Source organism: Leucopleurus acutus (genome assembly GCF_964270905.1).
Source record: "Leucopleurus acutus genome assembly, chromosome: 19".
NCBI classification, from domain to species: Eukaryota; Metazoa; Chordata; class Mammalia; order Artiodactyla; family Delphinidae; genus Leucopleurus; species Leucopleurus acutus.
Genome location: NC_139161.1, coordinates 43,342,350 through 43,369,930, shown reverse-complemented (window position 1 = coordinate 43,369,930; position 27,581 = coordinate 43,342,350). Strand labels below are relative to the sequence as shown.

The 27,581-nt window shown below is 39.0% G+C and overlaps 1 protein-coding gene across 1 annotated transcript; it reads right to left on the bottom strand.

Moving 5' to 3' along the window:
- Positions 1 to 528: 528 nt before the first annotated feature.
- On the bottom strand, positions 529 to 25,930 carry UTP6 (UTP6 small subunit processome component). The gene is made up of 19 exons (XM_082861786.1): positions 25,769 to 25,930; positions 24,098 to 24,182; positions 19,767 to 19,808; positions 19,437 to 19,529; positions 18,689 to 18,736; positions 18,185 to 18,248; positions 16,386 to 16,504; positions 13,675 to 13,752; positions 12,683 to 12,764; positions 12,154 to 12,235; positions 10,735 to 10,919; positions 10,109 to 10,188; positions 9,662 to 9,739; positions 7,473 to 7,652; positions 6,577 to 6,657; positions 6,262 to 6,371; positions 5,420 to 5,486; positions 2,717 to 2,789; positions 529 to 1,654 (listed from the first exon to the last, which is right to left on the bottom strand). Exons 1-19 carry the CDS (start codon positions 25,858 to 25,860, stop codon positions 1,497 to 1,499), a joined length of 1,797 nt encoding a protein of 598 aa, XP_082717912.1. The 5' UTR covers positions 25,861 to 25,930; the 3' UTR covers positions 529 to 1,496.
- Between the last annotated feature and the right edge of the window lie 1,651 nt (positions 25,931 to 27,581).

Genomic DNA, 27,581 nt, shown 5'->3' with positions numbered 1-27,581 from the left:
CCACAGTGCTTGAAAGTATTTTCATACATTGCAAATTGGCAACACTTATCAATATTCTTTAAAACAGTTATATCCCTTAATACAGTAATTCTCCTGTCAGATGTTAGTCTCCTAAAGAAATAACCAGGGATGATAACAAAGATTTACAAGAATCTTCACCAACAGTACTTACAAGAAAAAATTAGAAATGACAAGGTCCAACCATAGGGGATTAGTAAAATAAGTCATGCCTCATCTATACAATGGAATGTTCTGAATTCATTAAATCTTTTTAAGGCTATTTAATGACATGGAAAAAAAACCATAATATTAAGTGAAACATAATAGTAAGTAAAACTGAACTGAATGCTTCTCCCAGTGACAGCATCATGATGTTAAGTTACAGAATGTACAATTCAAACAACTGCCTCCCCTGCTCCCAGAACGCCCTTCTCTACTCCAAGCCATCCTCCATCCTCGCCTCTGAAGCCCTTCTCTTTCTAAGTTACTCCCTACCCCTGCCCTTCTTTTGTTGCTGGGCCTCCCCAATGTAAACATTTCTCTGCAGATCAGTCCCAGAGATAGAACACACTTTTATAATCACTTAAATCTTCTTAAAGGACAACTTTTCCCCCAATACCCAGCATCCTTCTCTGCTGCTTCAACCAACTCAGGACATCCAGCTCTGTTCCTCCAACCCTTACCTCCATCCCAAAAAGCTTCTCCTCTTTCCTGCCTATGACGGGCACTCAATGAATGAATGAATCAGTAAATGATCTAACAGTATAAATTCAATTCTAATAAAGGAAATCAAATTAGTGATTTTTAGTCCAGATGATAAAATTACAGAATGCTTTTATTTTCTTTTCCACATTATTCTATTCCGCCCATATTTTCGACAACAAATGCATACCACATATACTTTTTTTTTTTTTTTTTTTTGCGGTACGCGGGCCTCCCACTTTCGTGGCCTCTCCCGTTGCAGAGCACAGGCTCTGGACACGCAGGCTCAGCGGCCATGGCTCACGGGCCCAGCCGCTCCGCGGCATGTGGGCTCTTCCCGGACCGGGGCACGAACCCGTGTCCCCTGCATCGGCAGGCGGACTCTCAACCACTGCGCCACCAGGGAAGCCCCCACATATACTTTTATAATAAAGAGAAAATAAACAAACAGAACTGTACTTTCCTCTCTATCTTAACTGACCCCTGGGTCTAGATTAGAGATACTCAAGTTTGACCAGTGGTAATAAAAGAAGATCAGTGATGCGATTTCCATGTATTTTGGAAAACATTTAGGACCTATGGAAGGTCTGGCCTCAACAATTGGCCTCTGGCCACTAAACAGCAGTTCTCTTTTCTGGAATTAAAGATTAGCGCATTAACAAAATTAAAGCATGTCTCAAAATCAGACACCATCTCATCTGCCATCTAAGCAAACTGCAGATGAATGCATAATACAAAACTATGCAGAGGGCTTACAACACTATTTCACAAAGTTGGCTGTGTTCTTCCGCTTTTCACAGCTGGCCGGCCTGGTGCACAGCATGTTTAGCTACAAACAGCTCTGCTGACTCTCCCTGCAACATTTTCATGGCTCGCCAGTAGATCTGTCCGCAGTGCTCAGGTCTACCAAGGGGGTGGTTCAATTCTTCTTTGATGTAATCCATCCAAAGATCTTTAAAGGGAATCCCAAAAATTACTGTAAACATACAATTAGGTAACTGACAAGGCTTTATTACATAAACTTAATTATTTAGTATCAATTCAATGCAAGATTTCTAAGAAACTTAATAATTTCTTGCTGTTATTTTCCTAGAACCCTATGGAAAACAATACCTCTCTCAGCTTCTTTACACTATGGTATTTCAAAGCCTTTTTTTTTTTTTTTTAAAGTAGAAATCTTCACTTGGATCGTGACAGTCTAGTGCTCTCACCTTCTGACACAGCCCACATTCTACTATAGAATGTGCATCTCTCAAGAAAACTGCTTTCACTTTAAAAAGAAAGAATCATGACAGTCTATATATTTCATAAACTCAAAAATACTAAATATTGTAGAGGGAGGATTTTGCTGAGTCTCTTTCAAGGTGAAACAGACCTCAGTGAGTTCATTAGGACCTTGTCAGTCTGCTTAATAAAACTTGCTTGGGTTAGTAAAAATGCCATATTCATTCATTTCACCAGAAGGTCTGCTGAAACCTTGAAAAAGCTAATGTATTGTTTTAAATCTGAGTTTAACAACTCTACATGTCAGTTTTTGAGTTCACAAGTAAACAGACTTTACATGACTTAACCTATACCAAGAAGTATGTTTTACAAGTCCTATAAATTAGATATAGACAATGTGGCAACAGCCCATGACAATCTTTGTCAATTAGTATCCCACTACCCTTCTGCTGTAATTCCCACCCCATTTTGTTCTGACCTACATTATTAACCTTTTCCTTACAAATATCACATTTTTCACGGAAACCAAACCAAACGAACCTCCTTCTAGTCCAGAGTTCTTAACAGAAGACCCATGGATACCTGGGCTTGTGAACTTGAAATTATAAGCAAAATTATGTCTGCCAGCATTTATGCACTGAGTGAGGGAGGAGGCAGGGGAAGGATGCCAAGTTTTATCCTCAAAGAGGCCCATGACCCCAAAGCAGTTAAGAACCACTATTCTAACCATCATAGGTTACAGACCACACATGCAAACAGACCCATGTGTCTATAACTGAAGTTTACTTACCAGAATCCACAGATCCAAATTCTCTCAAAGCTCTCTCATAATATTCTCTTAAGTTCGCCATCTTGCAGGATTCCTAACAAAAATAATCAGACAATCTTGCCTCAAAAGCCTAATTTATAACATCACAAATTCATTTCACACGTATTGTTAAGCAGCTATCAACTATTAGGCATTTGAAGGGGAGGAGAGAGAGGTTTAAATGAACACAGCCTGACTCTGAACTTATCCAGAGAAAAGTCAAAGACACTACATGGCAGAGTGAAGTAAATGCCAAACAGTGATAAAAGCACTTTGTTTTGGTGGCAAGGAAAAAGCCTAATTAATTCTCACCTGGGGGAACATGGGCACCTCCACGGGAAAATATACGTGAAAGCCCTGAGGGAGGAGCAGGATTTAAATAAATAAATGGGGAAGGTTCTATTCCCTATGGTAAGGGATTTCTTCCTTTGAATATCTGGGCTCTGGCACATGTTAGCCATACCCACCTTAAAACTTTTTATATCAAGGCAAAATATATATAAATACTACTTATATGAACTTCAGGAAGTTTTCTGAACCCATCAGACAGACCTTAAAGTTTCCTCACCTATAAAATGAGGACAATAATATCTCCTAGGACAACTACAAGGATTCAATTAAAATGCTGATGAATTATGCACCAAGCAGAGTAGACAGTGCTAACTTTACAATCAATACCTGTTAATTCTTCACCTCTACTTCCATTTAAACGTATTCTCTTTGTTTCATTTTCAAAGCAGATTAATTAACATCTTCAGTTTAAAAATCTTTTTGTGTAGTCAAATAACTATTTCCTCATTCCAATTTCTCTTCGCTGAGACTGTACTATTTTATAAAAAGCCAGTTTAACCTCACATCTTACACATGCATGAAAAACAGAATCACACTTTGTGAAGGGCTCATAGTGTGCATGGAACTGTGCAAAGTCCTTTCCATCCAGTCTCCCATTTGGCCTTGTAACCCTCACACCCCTGGAACAGGTATTCCGACCTCCTTTACAGATAAGGATGTCGAAGCTTAGAATTAAGTGACCTGCCCAAGGCACATAACCATTGTGTTATTAATCCAAAGCCTGGCTATGAATTATTATGCTAGACTAAGTCCTATACTGTAAGACAAGAACAGATCACTGACCCACACAATGGTCAAACCTATGAAAATAAGAGTTCAACCTCATTGTTAATTTTTCAAAATTCAAATAAAAATAATAAACACCAATCCCTGGACTTCCCTGGTGGTCCAGTGGTTAAAACTCCACGCTCCCATTGCAGGGGGCATGGGTTCAATCCCTGGTCGAGGAAGTTCTGCATGCCGCACAGTGTGGCAAATAAAAAAAGTAAAAAAGTAAACACCAATCAAAATACCAAAATAAAAGAGAGAAGGCGAAACTGAACACTTGGAGAAGGTATGGAGGAAACAGGTATACTGATATATATACATGGTGATTATCACTATAAATAAGTATAACTTTTTTTTTTTTTTTATAAATAAGTATAACTTTTATAGAACTATCTGGCAATATGTAAAGAACCATTTAAAAAGCCAGTATAGGGACTTCCCTGGTGGTCTAGTGTTTAAGAATCTGCCTGCCAGTGCAGGGGACACAGGTTGGAGCCCTGGTCCCGGAAGATCGCACATGCCGCGGAGCAACTAAGCCCGTGGGCCACAACTACTGAGCCTGCGCTCTAGAGCCCATGAGCCACAACTACTGAGCTCGCATGCCACAATTACAGAAGCCCATGCGCCTAGAGGCCATGCTCCGCAACAAGAGAAGCCACCGCAATGAAAAGCCCACGCACCGCAACGAAGAGTAGCCCCCGCTTGCTGCAACTAGAGAAAGCCCACGCACAGCAATGAAGACCCAAGAAGCCAAAATAAATAATAAATAAATAAACATTTTAAAAAAAAACAAAACAGCCAGTATCTCCAGTCCTCAAAAGAGAAGAAAAAAAACAAACTATATAAGCAAAATGCTTGCAGCGCTGTTTTCAATATCAAAAATCTAGAAACAACCTAAACGTAATGGAATGGTTAAGAAAACTACAGGTTTAAGAATAATACAACAACCATTAAAAATGATGCCAGGTAAAAACACAAGAATGTGTTTACAAAATGATGTTAAGGAAAAAAAAGTGAGAACCTCCACATGTCACGTAAGTCAGAAATAAAACATCATAAAACTGTGCATATGTATGTAAATAAGGATTAAAGAAAACAACAAAAATGAAAATAAATATGATCGGTTGTGTTATTGCGAGGGGATTACAGATATATTTGGACTTTCATGTATAATTTTTTTTAACTGACACTTTCCTGTATTTTTTCTCATTCACAAGTTCAGTTAAAGAACACCAGAAACAGTTACGAGTGCCTACTCTCTACCTCACAACCCAAAACAAGAGACAGACAGGGCACTGGAGGCAGAAAAGCAGCACCTCACACAGCCTGGCAGGGAGGACTTCCTGTAAGAGGTGACATCTGAGTTGTCTAGTTTCCAGACATGTACCTCTTCTTCTTTGCTTGATTACCATTCCTAAAGCCACATCTATGAAAAAGGGGTTGGAGGAAGGGACCAGAAATTATCCTGTATTATAAGGAGAGCTTTTTAAATAACAAAGTGCTGCCATAGATTAGTTAGCACTAATCCATATTCCCAGACAAAAAATGCATAGACAGGACACTTACTTGCTCCTTTTCAAATTGGATCATCTTCCTGAAAAAATCAACTGAAAATGGACGGTTTTCCTGTAAACTAAAAAGGAACAGGGGGAACCGTTATCTTCCACAGTGAAGAAAGCCTCTTACATCGCATAAATATAAACACCTGCGCCAGTGCCTCCGCCACACGTAGCTGGATAAAGTCCTGGCTGCAGTTCAGCATGGCGACTGGACCTGGCTACCAGTCACTCACCATTTTCAATCTCCAGTGCCTTTACTCTTCACCACCACCAAACACCTACCCAGTTCTCTTCCTGTTCTCTTCTTTCTCACTCTCAGGGTTTTAAGCTCCCTCTCCTTCATCTCAAGGTGTTTTTGAAGGAGACCAAGAACTCCATTTCTAAGAATATATTCTAAGAAAATAATTTCCAATACGGACAAATAATATTTGTGCAGGTTCATCAAAGCAGTTACTGTGGCCAAATAAATCATGGCACGTCCACAGGGTGGTATATCATATAGCTGTTTTTAATAAATGTTATTTATGAAGAATTGTAACTGGTAGGAAAAAGGCCAGTCTAATGTTCATCAATAAAAGTAGTACACCACGTGCGATTATAGCATAATCTCAGACATGTGAAAAACAAATTTTAAAATGATACATTAGGACGGTTTTTCTCTTGATGATAGGACTACAATGAATTATTAGTTGCCTCTCTCTCTCTTTTTTTTAAAAATTTCCACAATGGGTATGAACTTAACAGCTCTTGGATTTATTCCCCCATCTATTTGTGATTCATATAATCTGGGTACGAGGGGCTGAGAAGGGGGTTGAGAGACTCATAATAGCTATGCGTGTCTGTGAGTACCTTTTAAACACAGCTCTGGCCTTTTTGTAGCCACCACTTCGATAAGCCCAATCCAGGTACTTATCCTTCAGAGTGACTGAGTCGCCACCCGTGATAGCTAAGACAGCTTTCTAAAATTTAAAAGAAAAGAGAAACAAGCTACATGAGGAAATGTCTACATATCAAAACAAATTTTCCCAAAACCATCCCAGGCCATGCAATGAATAGTGCTTTAAAGGGAGCACCTGCTTTAGAAATAACCCTTTGAAAGCTAGCCAACTAGCAGGGCTATCTGCTCATTCCCCACACACAAGACTTACAACAGGGGGCTTGTACCTTAAAGATTGCTTCAGTGTCTTCTTGGCTTTTGGCACCTTCACTCCACTCTGCCCAAGAAATCCACAATGGCAGACAAATCTGCTCACAATTCAAAAAAAAAAAAAAAAAGGTTAGAAAATGACATCTTAGCACTATGCTCTGAAAACTCATCACTATAAAGACAGGTTCCTCCTGAGATAATCAATATGTGCAATACAGTCATTCCCAGTCGGCCCCACTGTACAGAATTCTCAGTGCTTGGCAGGAATGGTACACCGGAACACAGACAGCCTTCGGACCCAGTTGCCCAAAGCAATACTCTCCTGTTAATTCTACTTCCCCCTGTTGGGGAATACTGCCTAAAGTTATCATCATCAATTAGCAGTAAGTTAAGCACTTAACAACCCAAAACTAGTCACACCCAAGCTACCCAGGTCACGTCTGTGCTGTGTAGGACCACAACACAAGTGCTAACTAATCTAGGCTGAACTATCTAGCCTTTGTTCATGTCCCAGCAGCACTTACAAATGAGCAGTAAAATAACTATGATTTTTTCCCCCTATTTTAACTCCTGGAATATCTTTTTCCTACTAGTACAAAAGATTCACTACAAAGCTTTAAGGTTTAGTCTTTTAAACTTTAAAGTTTAGAAATAATATTCTATTAGTATTTCTCACTTATAAGATATATAAACAGGAATAGAAAAGTTTACATAATTTAGTCGACTTTCAAATAATGAATTAGAAATACGTTGGTAAATGGAAGTAATTCTTCCACCCATGATCCCTGAACCATCATCACAAATGCACTCTGGGGCCAGCTTTCCTTAGACAAGTCTACTCCAAATGAGCTTTGGCTGCAGTCTTAAAAGGTTTCCCAAACAGAATGAAATACAAAAGACACAACTCACAGACCTGGGGTTTCAGGTGCACAAAGGCTTCTTCAAAAAGCATGGCTACGTCAGGGCTCTTTGAGGCAATCAGGACCTGCAGCTTCACCTGCCACATCATCACGGAGCCTCTGAACAATTCCATCCCGGCTCCTGCCACCTCCAGAGCTTCTGTAAGGAAGTCATGGTGCAGCAACAACTCGCTCTGGATAAGACAAAGGGTCATTGGAAAACTATCTACTGAGAGCTACATTATCTATGGAAATGGGGACAAATAAAGACCTAATTCGAGGCAATAGATTCAACAGCCTTTCTTCTAAACCTTTCACCATGGTGGCCAAACAGGCACAAAGTAAAAAATTTGGAATTTCTCCTCCATTCCCTGCTCCTATCCCCAAGGGCTATCAAAAAAACATAAGTGAAAAAAAAAAAAATAAGTGAAAAGCAGATGGCCTAAATAATTTAGGTTGAAAGTTATATTTTTAATAAAATAGTTCACTATAATAAAACCCACAACCACCACCAGTATTTGTGGGATGGTAAAGAAACAAGTTTATTCATTCAAACAGAGTTGGGCACACTATAAACTGGTACTCATTTTTCTGAAAAGAGTCATGAGACTGTTCATGCCACAAACTTGGGAATTTTACTTTAACAAATATGACCCAACAAATAAATGAACAGGAGGAAATATCTGTTTAAAAATGCTTCTGTCCACACTACTGTGACAGGGAAAGAAAAACCTAAAACCAATCCAATTCTACAAAATTGTAAAAAAGCAAGTAAATGGCAGTATATAATGCATTCATTCAGCAAGCATGTTAATTGCACGCTATACAGTCTAGACTCAATAATGAGGAGGTCAGGTGCATTCCCTACTGCCCACAGCGCCTCCAATTTAGTAGCAGAGAGTCTGATACGTACCATCACAGAAAAAGAATCATACGCTACAGGAGTACAAAGCAGAAGCACCCAACAGAATCTTTGGCAGTGATGAGAAAGGACTCCCAGAAAGGAAGCCCCATCTATGCTGAGACTTAAGGAAGAACAGGCATTAGGTGAAAGCAGAGATCCCCAGGAAAAAGAGAAGACTCTCCCAACAGCATGTGCAAGAAGCTGAAGATGATAGAAAGCTTGGATCCGAAAGGAAATCCAAGTTCAGAATGCCAAAAGAAACTAATAATGGAAAGAGAATAGGACTGCCAAGGCACTCTAAGCCACGCCCAGCTGAATTCACAGGGTGGGACGGACTGTCCTGCCAGCAGCATTCAGTAGCTCCAACAGAGCAGCTGAACTCATCAGGCCTGGGATTTTTCACAGATAGATTCCATAATGGAAGAAGGGTACCCAGTTGTGGTACAATACAATACGCTACTAATATATATCAATAGTTTATGTTGATCTATGTATAAAGTATAGAAAAAATGTTAATGTAAAAACAGTACAACACAGTACAAAACAGCAAGACATTAATTGCAATTACATAAAAATTGTGTAAATTATATAAATCAAAAGAGGTTAAGAGTTATACAAATAAAAGGCATTCAATAAATATAAAGATTTTTGTCCTTTTTTTTCCACTAAGAAAGTATTTAAATACATTAACACATTCACCATCTCATGGAACGCTATCAACAACTTTGTGAGGTGGCAAAAACAAGGATCACTATCATTATTCTAAAATCAAGTAAACCAACTCAGAAGGGTTAAGTGGTTTGCCCATTACCTACCTATTAAGTCACAAAACCCAGACTAGACCTGTGTATTCCCACACTACATTATTCTGGTCTCTATATATAATAATCCTTACCCACTTCAGAGTATAAGGATGGGTTAATATGCCTCTTACTAGAATGTCAGCTTCTAAAACACTGAACACATCTAATTTGTCTTTATTGTACCAGCGGTTAATCTGAGCCAAGCGTAGGTTCAGGAAAACATGAATGGATGGACAAACAAAATACACCCAGTTGTGACTCTGTTCTGCCTGTTTTCCACTATGTATTACAATATTCCTCCCTCTACTGGTACAGATTTCATTTCTGGCACACACTAAATACTGACAGCCAAATAATAAACACTCTCTACATCTACCATGCCAATCTTCCAAATGTGCTTAGTCATAAAACTATATATATTAAAACACATGACACCAGCCTGAACCAACCAGAATTAAGTACATATAATTGACACTGAATGTGTCCAGGTTCTTACCCACTGCTTGTACTGGAATTCTGATAGAAGTTTGAGATCATGTGCCTTCCTGAATGCAACCATGGTTCTTTCCAGCCTCTGAAATCAGAAAAAAATCTCTCAGTTCATCACAAAGCTCCCAGCAGGGGTCTTTGGCCTCTGACAGGAACGAAAGCAGTTTTATACCTTTCTGAGAATTGAAAGAAGGGACAGAGGTGGTTTCACTTATGATTAAATGATCTGGGCAGTGGCACCAAGCACAGCCCAGGAAGAGAGGACCTCCTTACCTGGTGGCCAGAACTAGGGCAAAGCAGACTCAGACCTTCAGAATGACAGGTCATTCACAGGACAAAGAGTGGTTATGCAACAAGTTCTTGGAAGCTGTCTCAGACCCCAAAAACCTGTGCCTATGTTCTTTCAGAAGACACTTTCTAGTCAGCCACTGTAACCACATAACAAAGTCAATACCTTCTCTCTGAGGTGCCGACTGCTTGTCTTCTTAGCAAACCTTTCCATGCAAAAGTTGATGTAACACTTGCACATGGCCTCTGGAAAAATCAGAGGGATTATGCTGATCAGACCAGCAATTCTTTTAGTTTATCAGTCATCGTACATCTTTTCTTTGAAGGGAAAACTCCTCTGAGGAAGAGTTTAAACTGGTTTAGTCTGGTGAAAAATATAAGTTATTCTGATTACAGCCTATCAAACATCTCAAATACTGAGGGCAAACAACTGAGTAGTGACATAAATACAAAAATTAAAAGTCTTATCCATGTCATGCACCCTTTACCTTTACTTTCCAATATTACAAAATTATCAAGTAAATCTATAATGGAAGATAATTAAGTAATGATAATGAAACAACCTTCTGAATGATCACATCCTAAGTATCATTTATTTCCCCAAATAAATGAACAAATGCCACAGCTATCGAGGAAGGTCATAAAAGAGAAAGAACAAGTTGGAAAAGCCAGGCACACTGTAAACTACCACAGAGAGGTTCCAGAAATGGATTCTGGTCATGGGAATGGAGCTTCAGATTCATATTCAGGAACACCGTTACTCCTCAGCACACAGGGCCTGGTGAAGCTCACCTGTAGGCAGAGTCTTCACCGCCTCTTCATACACAGCACAGCACCTCTCCTCCCGGCGGCCCACCTCTGCCACTTTGGTTTGTTTCATTGTGGGTGGCTCTTCTACTGGCTGTGACTCGATCTCTAATTCTCGGCGGGCCACATAATCCCAAGTGAGGGGGTCGTCTGTATGCAGAGCCTGAAGGCTGAAAAATACTGACATCAACCTAGGACATAAGATTAACTCAGAACATCAAACAGAGAGACAGTCCCAATGCTCTGAAAATGTACCCAGGACACCCCTTTAACAATTCCAGCACCAAAAGGGTCATTTCCCAACAGGCTCCCCAGATGTCTTCACCCTCACTATGTAAATGTTGTCAATGGATCAGAGCTGTCACACACTTGTTAGTTTCAGATTGTTTCAGACATCATTCACAAATGTTAACTTGTAGGTTAGCTCTCAAAGTCAAACCAGCAGGTATGTGTGACAAGATACCTGGTTCTCGAGCCCAAGAAAACCTTATCATATCTAGACTCTTGATTTTCTCTAATAGAAGGAGCCTAATCATGTACCAAAACCCTAAAGGTATCCACAGAGCAAACTGATCCAAGTTCTCTCTTATCTCCTACGAAAGTAAGAGTCCTATTAAGGGTGAAGTACCCACAAGGTAGGCTGCAAATAATTCTTCAACCATATAACCAGACATTAAAAGAATAATGTCTGGGGCTTCCCTGGTGGCGCAGTGGTTAAGAATCCGCCTGCCAATGTAGGGGACACGTGTTCAAGCCCTGGTCCGGGAAGATCCCACATGCTGCGGAGCAACTAAGCCCACGCACCACAACTACTGAGCCTGTGCTCTAGAGCCCACAAGCCACAACTACTGAGCCCACGTGCCACAATTACTGAAGCCCGCACGCCTAGAGCCCGTGCTCTGCAACAAGAGAAGCCACTGCAATGAGAAGCCTGCGCACCGCAACGAAGAGTAGCCCCTGCTCGCCACAACTAGAGAAAGCCCGCACGCAGCAATGAAGACTCAATGCAGTCAAAAATAAATAAATTAAATAAATAAATTTAAAAAAAGAATAATGTCTGATTACCTGCAGCACTCAACTATAAACATTCATGAGTACAACTCTCATATTAAGGACAAAAGACATGCCAGGAAAGCAGGAATATAGATTTTTATATAAGCTATAGGACATATTTCTTATTGAACAAAGGCAAACTATTTCCCAAGGGAAGCCAGTAAGTGAGTCAAACAACTTCTCCAAAAATACACTTTTTATGTATACATAAAATACTATACAATAGTCCTAAAACAGCTTTCTTCCAAGGATTTTGTATGGTATCTTCTTTCCCCCTTTCTAAATATCCAACTTCAAACCCTTACCACAAGATCAAAACAGACATATTCACTTTTCCACTATTTTACTTACTCATCATAAATTTCTCTTTGCAGATCTTTGGCAAAGTCGAATAGCTGTGCAATTGAAAGCAGTGACACATGAAATTCTGCACCTAAAATTTAAAAAGCGGGGGAGGGGAGTAAGACTCTAAAGGAGCACTTTCTTAAAGTACTGGAGTTAGTTTTGGTTTTTTTATAAAGTGGGAAGTAAGATAAAACAAAAAAATCACCCATGGTCCCACTATACAAGCAAAGTCATTATTAATATTTGAGTATTCATTAAGGACTTTATTCTAAGCATCTTTAGGACACAAAAGAATGTACTAAATCATTTATTCTTTTCAACTCCCCACATGATTTAAGTACTCAAAAACTTATTGAAATGTTCAGTTATAATCTAAGGGGAAATAAGCCTTTTCTGAAAGAATCGGGGCACTATTCCCTACAATCAGAGTTTTATACACATTCTAACAGAAATTTTCAAAATAGGCTAAAGGTTCCTCATTATAAATTGAATGTTTCACTTTCCCACCATAAATAAATTTTCAAAGGATACCTACTTTTAATTATGTTTACAGAATTTTTGTAGATGATCCTTGCCAACTCGCCCATAAGGATTTCTTCAGCATACTCGAGATTCCCCTAAAGAGTACGATATTAAACAATGGAACGGGTAATGCCAGTAAGTAGAAATAGCGCTAGAATGAAAATTAACAATCCTAGACTACCTGTGCCACATGACCTCTGGCAAATTACGTCTCTCTCTGGGCCAGTTCCCCCACTTGTAAAATGTACAGCTTGAATAAGATCCCTGATCTTCCACTGTATTCTCAGGCTCCCAGAGTTGTAGCAAGATTACACGGCTTAAGGCCTCACTCTCTACCTAGACCAGAATAGGTCAAGTTTTACATGCCACGTTCACCCTTCTGTGTAAGATTTTATTTGGATAAAAAAGTTCAAAGCTGGTAACCACAATAACAGGTGATAGTGAAGTTCCTTTTTCAGCTCTAATATTCTCAAACTTGCTTCTTTAAACTTACCCTGTCACGTAAAAAATTACATAAAAAGGAAAAGAAAGAAGGCTAGGAATCACACGTTTCACCACCTTTCTTGAGCTCCTTCGACCCATTAACATATCATTTAATGAGATCATAAAGAACAGTATGTAGCCATTCCATCAGTAATAATTTCAAGGACCACTCCAATTAGTCCAAATGTCTATTTTTAAAGCACAAAATTCCATTTTTATTACTAAGCCCATTTTAGTTAAATCAATGCAAGACATTTAAAAGTTTCAAAATATTAAGTTGGAAAGAAAAGTACATTCTAAAGATTTTCTTTTTTATTCCCACTTTGTCTCCAAGACCTGAAACCAAGAGCCACCAGGCAGTCAGTCGCGTGGTGCTGGAACTGCTGTGGCACTGGAATGGAACCCGCCAGCCACGGGCAGACCAGCAAGTCACGAACAGTGCTCCTAAAGATTTTCTGTTACTCCTAAGCAGGTTCAAAACACTATATCTTGTTAACAGGTGACAATGCATTAGGATCTTACCACATCCATCTTGGCTTTTTCAAACTCTTGCTTTTCCTTCCTCAGTTTCTCAGCATGCATCAGCTCCATCCTAAAATACTAACACAGAAGGGAAATAATGAACTGAAAACCTTTGGAGATAATTTTCTAATTAAAAATATATAACATGCCTCTTTTTACTCATAAATATCAGATCTGGGGAAGTGTGGAGGGAGTGTTATAATCTATCTTGTTATGAAACTAGCTGACATTGACAAGGCTTTTTTTTTTTTTGGTCGTGCCACGTGTCTTGCAGGATCTTAGTTCCCCAACCAGGGATCGAACCCGGGTCCCCGCTGTAACCACCAGGGAATTCCCTCTCCCGAATGTTTCTATACAAACATATGGTTAACACATAATACAAAGTTGGATTTGTCCAGAATTTTTAATACTTTGAATTCTATGTTACAAGACATATTAAAATGACAAGTTTAAAAACAGTGTTTGGGCTTCCCTGGTGGCGCGGTGATTGAGAGTCCACCTGCCGATGCAGGGGACACGGGTTCGTGCCCCGGTCCAGGAAGATCCCACATGCCGCGGAGCGGCTGGGCCCGTGAGCCATGGCCGCTGAGCCTGCGCGTCTGCAGCCTGTGCTCCGCAACGGGAGAGGCCACAACAGTGAGAGGCCCGTGTAGCGCAAAAACAAAAACAAACAAACAAAAAACAATGTTTATATTCATTAACCCAAAAATTCTGCTTCCAGAAATTGATCATAAGGAACTAATCCTAAATACCTATAAGTTTCATACACAAGGGTATAAGAGCAAATAACGCAGACAATCTAAGTGTCTAAAAGTAGGGAAAGTAAAATATATTATAAAAGAAGCAGACTGGTGATGCGGCCATAAAACAGTTACAATAGTTTAGTAATGGTGCACCACATTTCTAGTGATATTCTACTTTGTTTTTAAAGCTGGCTATAAAATTTTGCATATAACACAATTAACATTATGTAAAAAATGTGCACAGGAAAAAAGCCTATGAAGAAATGTTAATAGTATTTGTCCTCAATCAGTCACACTTTTTCCTTTTCTGTGCTTTTCTGGCTTTTTTCCCAAGATTTTCTACAAAGTACATATTACTTTTAGAGTGGAAAATTTTTTTTAAATCTTTATTTTTTTTAACAAATGCATCTATCAGAACAGATAATGTATATCTCAAAATGTGACTTGGAGATACCTGGAGGTTCCCAAAACCCTTTCAGGGGGTCTACAAGGTTAAAACTATATAAAATAAGGCTGTTCTTCTCTTTAAACTTTGTTTCAGAAGAGTTTTTTTCATTTAAAAATAAGTAACCTATATTGACATGTAATGGGTTTATTATTTTTAAGTGAATATTTTTAGATTTCTTGGTTTTAATTTTCAATTCAATTAAATTTCAATTAAATATTTAATTTTCAAATAAAATTTAACAGATAACCCATATAACAAAAGATCCTTGGGGATTTCGGTAATTTAAGATTGTAAAGGGGTCCTAAGACCAAAAAGTTTGAATATCACTAATATAAATTAATATATACTAACATGGGACTATATTCGTGATGTATTAGGTAAAAATATAGAACACAAAAATGTGTAGTAGAATCCCACTTTTCAGAATAAAGCCTGTTTTAAATATCTGTAATATGCATAAAAGTATGGGAGGTAAAATTATGAGTACTTTTTCTGTTACTTTTTTCATAAAACTGCTTTCTCTGAACCATTTATAATAAATAAATTCTATTTACTTTTGATAAGAATAAGCAAAAATTCTATTTCCATTTTAGAAAATACAAGTCTAGGCAATTGTGAAAGCCTCCAAAAAACATAAACAATAACACCATACAATAGCACTCTAATAGCAGGGATGACTGATTCTTATAATAGTTTCTCAATAAAAATAATAAAGGCCACAAAGAACTGTCTAACAGAATATGAAGAGAAAGGACGCAAGACTCTAATATAAAACATTAAATTACTACAAAACCAAAATACAGTTGAAACAGCTACAAAACCTATTAGCTTTAAGACCTATCACACATAGGGGTCTTAATGAGGGTCTCCCTCATCACATAGGGCTTAATTTTCCTTTGATGGTTCAACAGTAGTTTCTCCCTTATTCTGACAAATACCTCAGAAAAGGGTGCAGTTTCAATAATATGTCATTTCTAGCATTTGTCGGGGTTTTTTAAAATTAAATCTGGCTATCATTCATTGTTCTAGTGCACCCCTCAAGGGAGAATAAGTCCACCAGGAGGGGAAGGAAATATCTATCTCAAGAAAACTAGATGAAGAGAATGAGAACAAAGTGGGGAAAACAGCAAGGGAAGCCAAAAGAAGCAGGAAGGGGATGGGAGGGGAGAGCAGGAGAAGGGGAGGGGAATAAATGAATGAATGAACGAATACATACATACAAAGATATAAAGATGGCTGAACCCTGACCCTCAAGTAAAGAAAGGTAGGGTCCAGTTCCCTATCCCTCCCCACGGTAATGGACAGGTAGGAGTTCCAATCTCTCACTGAAAACCTAGAAGATGAGCAAAGTCAACACCTACTACTGGCCAAGAAATACCCTTCTGACCCCCTTTCCCCAGCAGCTCCGCTACTTATTCCTAGTCTCCATAAATCGAAGCCTTTTTAACTTAATAAAGTATATACGTCTCCAGAGGACCAAACTAAGACATGACTCTCACCTTATGTTCACACACACTCACCTCTTGATAAAGTTTCGGGCACTCTGGATGAAAGCGCAGAGCCCGAAGAAATAGTTGTCTTGCACTTTCTGAAGACAAGCGATCTTCCATTTCCCATTTGGCCGCCATAATCCACAAGGCTGTAAGTGAAAAACATCAGACTTCATTTCAATAAAGTAATCAAGTCAGGTATGAAAAGACCAATGCACCAATTTTGATACCCAAAGATCTTTTCTTTAAAATCTTATCAAAAGAGGAAGAGGATGAAGATAGGGAATTTCTAATGGTTATCTGTAAAGTATTGTTGCTTTATCTAAAATTTAGAGTGTTCTAAACCAAATCTGTAAATGTTAACATCTGTGGGTACTTATGTGCCCGTTACTCTATTCCATCAGATCTAAGGTCAACATCATCATTAACTCACATACAAATTTTTAATGTCTTAAAATGCTGGAAAAAATTGTGCATCTTGGAGTCAGTGAAATAAATTATTTTGCTCTTTTCTCTGTATCTAAAGTAGTTCATAGTTTTTTTCAAATGACTCAATTTTTAAAGTAAATTTTTTATCGTACCTACAGGGAATAAAGTCTTCAAACAAACAAACAAAAAACCTTTGTCCTTCTACATAAGAAATTAACCTTGAGGTAACATTCTAGCTATCTCCCTAGAAACTTCATAAAGATCAGCAATTACCAGACACAGAGAATGGACCTGAGGACACGGGGAGGGAGAAGGGTAAGCTGGGACAAAGTGAGAGAGTGGCATGGACACATATACACTACTAAATGTAAAATAAATAGCTAGTGGGAAGCAGCCGCATAGCACAGGGAGATCAGCTCGGTGCTTTGTGTCCACCTAGAGGGGTGGGATAGGGAGGGTGGGAGGGAGACGCAAGAGGGAGGGGATATGGGGATGTAGGTATATGTATAGCTGATTCACTTTGTTATACAGCAGAAACTAACACACCATTATAAAGCAATTATACTCCAATAAAGATATTAAAAAAAAAAAGATCAGCTATTACCAGGCAAGATTGCTTTTGGTAAAAATGACCCACGGTTTGTAACTGTGTCTGGACGAGGAGGGCTATGAATGGTAGACAGCCACTGCTCTGGGCTTTCTTGAGCATGTGACTCCTGAAACTGAGCACAGTTCACAGGTATAATACCTGGAAGCTGCACCCATCCAGGGGTCCTCTACGCCAGTGTGGCTCCTCTGCCCACTCCCGTGCTCTCATGCCCTCCCACCAAAGACAAGCCTCTGAACGGCTGACAGTACTAACGTTGTCTTGTTGTATCCTTCGGAATCAACTGGTGCCAAATGTAGCCGATTTTGAGTCTCGTGCGCTGTAAACCTAATACTCCAGAACAGACACTGAAGCACCTTCACTATAAAATATCGTACTGCTTACACAGTGTTCACAAGAGAAGTCCTTCTCTTACAAAACTTGAGTACCTACTCTGTGCTAATCGCTCTTGTAAAATCTGTATTAATATTTTCCCCTTTATGTTTCTGAAATCCTCAGACTTGACTGCCTCCAAACAGAATTCCCCTCAAAGGACTGAAGAGTTTCTTTCACCATCAGCTAAAAAGAAACTCAGTCCTTCTTGCTCACAGATACAATACCTGGCACAGTAACTAGTTCACAGTAGCAGGGATGAACTAAGAGGTAGCTATTCAGGAATAAAAACTGCTGAGGCCAAGTTCATATGCTCAAGTTCTCAAAATAATTCTCTTAGGTTTATCAAGCAAAATAAATTCCAAAATGGCTTGAGTCTACAAATAAGGTAGAAAAAGAACTGACAAGGATTTCACCATACCTGGCTTGTTCGAATGAATGGCCAACATGGCAGAGAATACCTTGCTAAGTTGAACTTTGGTAGCCTGTAAAAGAAGAAAAATTCTACTTCCTGCACAGCAAAGTCATTGCTATTAAACTCTAAGTGATCTGCACTGTACCCTCACCAACTCTGAGCTCCAATGAGGCGGCGACATCTGCTATTGCTAAGGACATATAAACAAATACAGATTCACTCAGGGTTCTCTTCTACCTAAACCACTTAACATAAACATTTTAAATATCTAAAAAATGTTTTCAACTTTACTGAACATATATGCATAAAGACCCTTTTCTTTTCAGCTGATATGGAAGCCATTTATATAGTCATTCAAATACACAACAGGCTTCTTGGGTTCTTTTCCCATTTGTTAACCTTACACACCTTTGGAGAAAACATGGAGTTCAGTAGTCAAGGATGAGGTTTAAAATGCAGACTGACCAAAAGCAGGAAAGAAGGACCAAGACAGGGTTGCCCAATACTCACCCACTTCTTACAAAAGACTACATAAGACAGCCAAAGTTGAACATCATCCTGCAAGAAAAGCAATGGAGTAAGTTGCCTGAGTTTGAATTTTATATACAATACACCTTTGCATTAATTTTGTTTGCAACAGAGGCAGATTTCAGAAAATGTGCCACATCCCTCAGCCTATTAGGCTGCTCCTTACCCACCTTAGATCTCTTAACCATGACAACTTATTCCATCCCCCCACTCCCACCTACTATGATCTAAGACAAAATTTGTCATCTATCCAATTTGTTCAATGCACTTCTGAAATGGTCTCAATCAGAGGCAGCAAACTAAAATTTGTCATTCCCAAGAATCCAAAGTACTTCCCATATAATACATCCCGGTCCCAGAACCAAACTTGAAGAAAACCAAGTTACTGAGGTGCTGCGCCTACTCTAACCTTATCTTCCACCTCCAAGTACCCCAGCTCGGGGTACTTTATTTAGAGACATATCCAAATCCCAGACAATTTTCTGGTCCTTAAATATGAATCAAATCCACTGTTTTCAGCATCATCCTCACAGACTAACTCTAAGGTAATGCGATCAATTTTCTTAATGGTTTCATAAGTGGTTTCAAGTCATGATATTATCATTAGAATTCTAAGTATTGAGATACCCAAGATAAGAATCCACAACCATACATCTGAATATCCATATTCATAATACGTATAATACACATCTTCACATCCCTTACAGCTAAGGGCACTCTGAACACATACTTTCCACTTGGCTGACGCACGTCGGAAGACACCTTGTACCCGGTGTACGATAGAATTTTCAATCTCATCCTTCTTAAATGAATACCCAATACGCTAAAAAGGGACATTAAAAAAAAAAAAGCCTCAGTTTAATCCCATTTATCCAAAGCAGCATTCCCAGTTGATCTTTAAACAGTACTGGTAGAGAAAGCAAATAATTACAAGTATCATTATGAGCACACCACCACACAATTATCAATGCCAACTACTTCCCAAACCCAAGTTCTAGCTTTGCAGTCACACTATTTAATTCTATATTTTTTTCCAACTTCCAGAAAATCATCTACTTACAACTCGTCTTCGCTGGATCAGTTCCAAAAGATTGATTTCGTACTATGAAAGAAAAACATACAAAAAAAGAGAAAACAAGAAAAAGTATAACCTTTTATATAGAGGAGATGCATTTAGTCAAAATCATAAAGTAAATAAAAATCAAGAACACAAAACAGAAAATAATTTGCTATCAAGAAACCTAATTTACAGTAAATGTCTAGCATTCACTAAAAATTCACCTTACATCTGCAAAACTCAAAAATACATACATTAGCATGCATCTAAACATCTTAGATACAAAGAAAGCATGTTACTAAAACTCTAAGACTTCTAAGATTTACAATATCAATCTAACTTCCTTGTCTACAACGGTGTGTTCAGACTTTTAGGAAACTAACCATTCAAAAATTTTAGCTGACGCACAAGCAAATAAAGCAGATAAACAGGGTTGTACTAGCTGAAACAGGGCACCCAATTGGCTCTCCCTACCCTTGCCTCCAAAGGACCACTGAGAACCTCTAAGACTCTCCAAAAACCACTACTATATAATTCCTCTCTAAGCTTGAAGACTACTAGAGACAGAAGGCACAGAACCTTACGAGATCGCATGCTTCATTTTAAAACTGTCTTATGAAATATTTGAAGCATACAGAACACCCATGCAGCTACCCCACAGCTACGTCAAAGCCTACATTTTACTGTATTTGATTCAAAACGTTTTTAGAAATAAAACATTTCAAATAAAGGCAAAGCCCCCCATGTCTGATTCCACTCTTCTCCCTCTCCAGAGGAAATGATGATCTTGACTCAGGTGTTTATCGTTCACAAGCATGACTTCAAACTTCATTATAATGTTGTCTTGAATGCTTTTAAACTTTATACAACTGGTATCATACTGAATGAACCCATCACTCCATATTTTTACTGAACATTTTGACTTTAGATATATCCCTGCTGTCATGTAGAATTCAAGTCCATTCATTTTAACTGCTGTATAGCATTTCATTATATGAACGTGCAATTTACCTATCCTTCCTCCTGTGATGCGTATTTGTTTCCAATTTTTCTATTACAAAAAGCTGCAATTAATATTCTTGTACACATCTTCTTGTGGATATATCCAGGAACTTTACCACTAACATGTAAGCTCCTCAAGAACATGATTTCTGTCTGCTTAATTTATTGTTGTACCCCATCAGTGTCATGTACATAACAGGTACTCAATATATACTATATGACTGAATGAATGAAATTGCTGGGTCACACAGTACATGCATCTTCAACTTCATGGGATATTGCCAAATTGCTCTTGAAAGTGGTGGGACAAATTATATGCTGATACTGTCAGTCTTTAAAACGTTTATTAATATGATGGGTATAAAGTAGTGCTGCACCCTGGTTTTAATCAATACTTACCTGATTACTAACGAGGCTAACATCTTTTCAAAAGTTTACCAATGACTGATGTTTCCCCTTTGTGAACTGCATGTACCTATTTCTCCAGTTGTTTTCATTTTCTTTCCACTTGTTTGTCATTTCTTCTTGATTTGTAGTTTTTTACATATTCTAGATTCTGACTATATATGTTGCAAATATTTTCTCTCATTCTGTGCCTTATCTTTTTACATTATTTATGATGTCTTTTTGCACAGAAATTTTTACCTTTAACATAGTCAAATCAATCTTCTCTTTCATGGTTTGTGCTTTCACAGTCTTCTTCATTTTAAGAAACTTTTCCCTACCAGAATGTAAACTGGTACAGCCACTATGGAAAACAGTATAGAGTTTCCTTAAAAAACTAAAAACATAGAGTTGCCATATGATCCAGCAATCCCACTCCTGGGCATACATCCAGAGAAAACTATAATTCGAAAAGATACATGCACCCCAGTGTTCCTAGCAGCACTATTTACTATTTAGCAAGACATGGAAGCAACCTAAATGTCCATCAACAGATGAATGGATAAAGAAGATATGCTATATATACGTAATGGAATACTACTCAGCCATAAAAAAGAATAAAATAATGCCATTTGCAGCAACATGGATGGACCTAGAGATTATCACAGTAAGGGAAGTAAGTCAGAAAGAGAAAGACAAATACCATATGATATCACTTATATATGGCATCTAAAATATGACACAAATGAACTTACTAACGAATCAGAAACAGACCCACAGACATAGAAAACAAACTCAGGTTACCAAAAGGGAAACAGGATGGGGGAGGGATAAGTTAGGAGTTTGGGATTAGCAGATACAAACTACTATATATAAAATAGATAAACAACAAGATCCTACTGTATAGCACAGGGAACTACATTCAGTATCCTGAAATAACCCATAATAGAAAAGAATATGAAAAATATGTATACATATGGATAGCTGAATCACTTTGCTGTCCACCAGAAACTAACGCAACATTGTAATTCAACTCTACTTCAATTTAGAAAAAAAAAAACTTTCCCTACCTGAAGTCATTCATGTTTTTTTGTAGAAGATTTAGCTTTCCCACCACATTTAGCTATTCAATTCCATAGGAATTTATTTTTGCATGAGGAAGGGATCTAATTTTATGTTTTCAATGTGGATAATCAGAATCTCAATATAAAATGCCACTTATGTCTCATAGCAAGTATATATGGTTGTGTGCAGGCAGAGGGGGTATACATGTAAGAGAGGTGTGTATGTGAGTTTTTATATCAACTTATTTCAATTTGTGCTCTAAAACTAAACAAATCAACCTAATCCACACATAGCTCTTCAAATATATGAAGAGTGAAATTATTTGCCACTTCTTAAGTCTCCCTAAGGTTAAACATCTCCATTTCCTTCAATGATTCCTCCCAGAACAAGGTTTACATCCTGGCTGCCTTCTAACCAAAGTCTTCTTAAAATGTCAAAGTCCTTCTTAACATGTCATCCTGAGCTGACAATGCTCCAGACATAGTCTCACAAATGCAAAATATTTTTTCAAACCAACGTCTTCTGAGTGCCTACTGTTTGCAACCTCCTCTGCTCAGCTAACTTACCCAACACTCTACTTCTGTTCATGTAATCACTTAGATTATATGTTTTGACATGACATACTTCTTCATCTATTTGGATATAGCAATCTACTGAGCTTTAGGACCTCCTTCAAATACAAGATTCTTAGCCAGGTCTCATATATTGTTCATTCAGTAGGTTTTTTTAAAAGCTAAACTTAGAACCTTTTATAATGTTTATTAGTGTTAAAGTATAAGATTTATTTGTTTTGGTTTTTAATTTTATTTATTTATTGGCTGCGTTGGGTCTTCGTTGCTGCACGCGGGCTTTCTCTAGTTGTGGAGAGCGGAGGCTACTCTTTGTTGCGGTGTGTGGGCTTCTAATTGCAGTGGCTTCTCTTCTTGCGGAGCACAGGCTCTAGGCGCGCGGGCTTTGGTAGTTGTGGCACACGGGCTCTAGAGAGCAGGCTCAGTAGTTGTGGAGCACGGGCTTAGTTGCTCCGCGGCATGTGGGATCTCCCCGGAGCAGGGCTCGAACCCGTGTCCCCTGCATTGGCAAGCAGACTCTTAACCACTGTGCCACCAGGGAAGTCCCAAAGTAGAAGATTTATAACATCTTATTATTGGATTCTTTCTGAATCCTGATTTTATCATCCAACACATTATTCTCTCCCTGAAAACTGATCTAGCATGTGTGTGTGTATATATTTTTTTTTGGGGGGGGTGCTGCGTTGGGTCTTCGTTGCTTGTGCATGGGCTTTCTCTAGTTGCGGCATGCAAGCTCTAGAGTGCAGGCTCAGTAGTTGTGGCGCACGGGCTTAGCTGCCCCACGGCATGTGGGATCTTCCCAGACCAGGGATCGAACCTGTGTCCCCTGCACTGGTAGGCGGATTCTTAACCACTGGACCACCAGGGAAGTCCCAAGCATGTATATTTTATCTTCAATCAAATTTTCCATTCATTTACAGGACTGAACAATCTTGCAGTATACCTCACCTCTCTCTAAATCAAAAGACCTCAGGCACATAAGCATTAACTTCCTAACCATGTGCTATCATCAAACTCACTTTCCTTTATTTTTCCCCACAAGACATAATTGATCAAACCTCTTGCTGAAATCCTGATACACTGGGTCTTCGGCAGACTCTGATCTACTAACCCTATAGAAGAAAAAAATGTTCAGTTTGCCAAGGACCAAAGCCTTAGTGGAGCAACACTATTACCAAATTACCTCTATTCCTGTTCAAAAATTACCTGTCTAATCATCAGTTCCAGAATTTTGTAGAAAACTGACATCAAGCTCACTATTCTATAACTGATTTTAAATTTCTGAGGGGATTAAAAATAAAATTATTCACTTACTTGAACATAATTGATAAAGTCTTCCTTAAAAAGAGTTCTTCGCTGTATTCTGTATTCTAGATCTGAAGCCTTTTTAATGATAGCCCTAAGGAGAAAGCCATTTAAAATGTAACACTTGAAACAAGAAGTTAAATAAATAACTTTGGAATTTTTAAAGTTTATTTTTAATATATTTGAAACATCTATTTGCCAAAATATATAATTCCCAAATAATTATCCTTCATAAGCAAGTACATATTCTTTTCTTTTAATATAAATTTATTTATTTTTATTTTTGGCTGCATTGGGTCTTCGCTGCTGCCTGTGAGCTTTCTCTAGTTGTGGTGAGTGGGGTCTACTCTTCCCTGCTGTGCGGAGGCTTCTCATTGCGGTGGCTTCTCTTGTTGTGGAGCACGGGCTCTAGGCACACGGGCTTCAGTAGTTGTGGCTCACAGACTCTAGAGCGCAGGCTCAGTAGTTGTGGAGCACAGGCTTAGTTGCTCCGTGGCATGTGGGAACTTCCGGGACCAGGGCTCGAACCCATATCCCCTGCATTGGCAGGCAGATTCTTAACCACTGCACCACCAGGGAAGTCCCCATATTCTCTTACATAATTACCTCTGTGTTCTTTTTTATTATTATTATAAAGTATAGTTGATTTACAATATACTAGTTTCAGGACTTCTGTGGTCTTAAGGGCATGAAGATGTACCTTAAAACTTTCATGAAAATCACATCAATCGATTGCCAGGACCACTGACATTCCCACCAGCAAAGTAAATAATGTTAAGTAGTACTTTACATTTACATTATTTATATGTGGTATTAGTAGAGATTTCTTTTCCTCCAAATTCAAGTCACTTGGGTTTTAATAATAATCAAATTTCTTTCCTAAATTCCTCTTATTTCTGAATTTTCAACAGGTAGATTTAAAAAAAAAAAAACCTAGATTGTCTCTACCTATACCACTACTGCAAAGGGCTTATGGGAGAAATCTCACTGTATTTAGCTAAGGAATTAACTAAATACAGAGTCCACTCTTATTAAAGAGTCCACAATATGTTGCGTTTCATAAACAAATGTTTACTTTAAGGTTCCCATAGCCACAGTACTACATTCGCAGTCATTGTAAAATGAAGAAATAGTCACAGTAAACTATTAAAAACTATTATAGAAATTAATGAGTAACAACTATATACTAGTTGTTGGCTAAGCCCTGGGGTAAAATATAAAATCGAATTAAATGATCCCCATCTTCAAGTTTTGTTAGAATTATCTACTCCTCCTGGGCTCCCACGGCTCTCTGTTCACATCTCTAGGGCAGTACTCTACTACAATCAACTTACAGTACGCTGCACTGTGATCAAAATGTTTCACTTGTCTGTCTCCCCTACCATACTGTGTCAGGGCACCTAGCTCTTGACGGGCGGGTATCCTGGTTTTATCCCCTTTATAGCCTCAAAACCTCCTCCATGAAGAGCTGTCTGTATGTTTGAGGGGTAAATGGACGGATCACCTTGCAATGAATGAGAAATTAATTCTGGGCATCATCAGAATCTGGAAATGGGCTTCTACCACATTAGAAAATATAAACACAACCCAAGTGTCCCCTATCCCTGCCCCCCGCCACACACACGCCCCAGCCTCCCCTCTCTACCCGCCCCAGCCCTTCCTCTTCCTCCGCTCTCTCACTTAATCTCCGCACGACTGAACAGTCCAATGCGCTCCAGCTGTTGCAATTCGGGGAGTCGATCCTCTATGCGTTCCTGAATTATCTCCGCCATGAAGTCGAACTCTACAACCCGGCAGAGACCTTCTCACAGCCAACATGCACAGGAAGCGCCCCCTCTCTATTCCGGGTACCCGGCCTTGTCGCTCGCACGTGCTGACGTAACGTGCGCCCCAGGTCCCGCCTTTTCCGCTTCCGCCGCCTGGCCCTTGGACAGGGACCCCTGGCTCTTGCAGCCGCTGTCTCCCCCTGGCGACTGACTGTGGGTTTGCAACGAGCACCGCCCCCCTTCTCTGGAGGACTCAAGAGGACGGGAGTCGAGGGGTAGGGCCAGGATGGGGGTGGGGCTCCGTGCGCGGGATCTGGGATCGCGAAAATCACCTCGGGTCTAGAGGGGTTACCTGAAAGGGGCGTGAAATGCATTTTCTGCAAGATATTGTCTCCTTTTATTCTGATTTCCAACACCAAGAACCAAAATACAACCAAACCGGGACTTCCCTGGTGGCACAGTGATTAAGAAGCTGCGCTCCCAATGCAGGGGACCTAGGTTCCATCCCTGGTCAGGGAACTAGATCGCACGTGAGTGCGGCAACTAAGAGTTTGCATGCCACAACTAAGGAGCCCGCAAGCCACAACAAAGACCCAGCGCAATTAAATAAATAAATAAATACTTTTTTTAAAATACAAACAAACCGAGGGGAAAGCATAGAGGATATCGTAAAATTACAGTAAACATTTCAATGAGGCGTAATGAAAATTGTAGGGGGTGCTAAAATGGATCAGGCTGTCCCAAACACTATGTCTTTGGTTTCAACTAGATTTAGTAAACCAGTGTGATACTCGTTTTCCATGTGCCAATTAGACGGCTGGTTAATTTTTAAATGGGGAGACATTTTTATTACTTAAAACATTATACTGGCTTTGTAGACTCAGTCTTTCAAAATATGGCCCTGGGTGGGTATCAGAAACCGTATTTTTTTTAGAAGAGGGAATCTTGGTATTGAAAAGTTTGGGAGTTACCCAAAGAAGAATCAATAAGATATAGACCCTCCTTAAACCTTTGCCCAAGCAACTTAGCATTTCTAAGAGAACCGTCAGACAACCGAGCTTGAAAGCGACATTGCTGGTGTAATTACTAAACCTAAAATATTAACTACATGGCTCAGTTTTTTTTTAAGTTCTGGAAGATGATTTAAAAAACCAAAGCTGGAGTTCTTGCTAGACCTGTTTACTTCAACATTGGCATTAGCACCTTGATCCTCCGTGTGATTTATTAAAGAGAAATATATGCTTAGCAAGAGTTCCACCCTTGACCCTTGTGCCTTTTCTTTCCACTGGTCTCAGAATTTAGGCTAAGGTTGGCTTGATTCTTGATCCCCTCAGCTCTAAGACATGAGGGAAGTGGATGTAAAACAAAGATGGAATTTCTTTGTAATAGGAAAGTCTTTAGGGGCCTGTGTTAACAGTAAGAGCAGGAATGCCACTAGAAAGTAAGGTCCATATGGGCAGGGGATTTTTGTTTGTTTTGTCTACTTCGATACCCGGGCACTTAGAACAACGCCTAAAATATAATAAGCACTCAATTAGTAAAATCCTGACAGAATAAGAAAATATACTAAAAGTTCTGTAGGTCCAAAGGAGTCAGCAAGCTCTGAGAGATTGTAATCTTTCCTTTCAAGGCAAATTTGATGGATAATTACATCAAATCAACCCAACTATAAACACTTTCCTCCCTTATTTTCAAATTTAGCTTCTATGCTTATCTTGCTCTAGGAA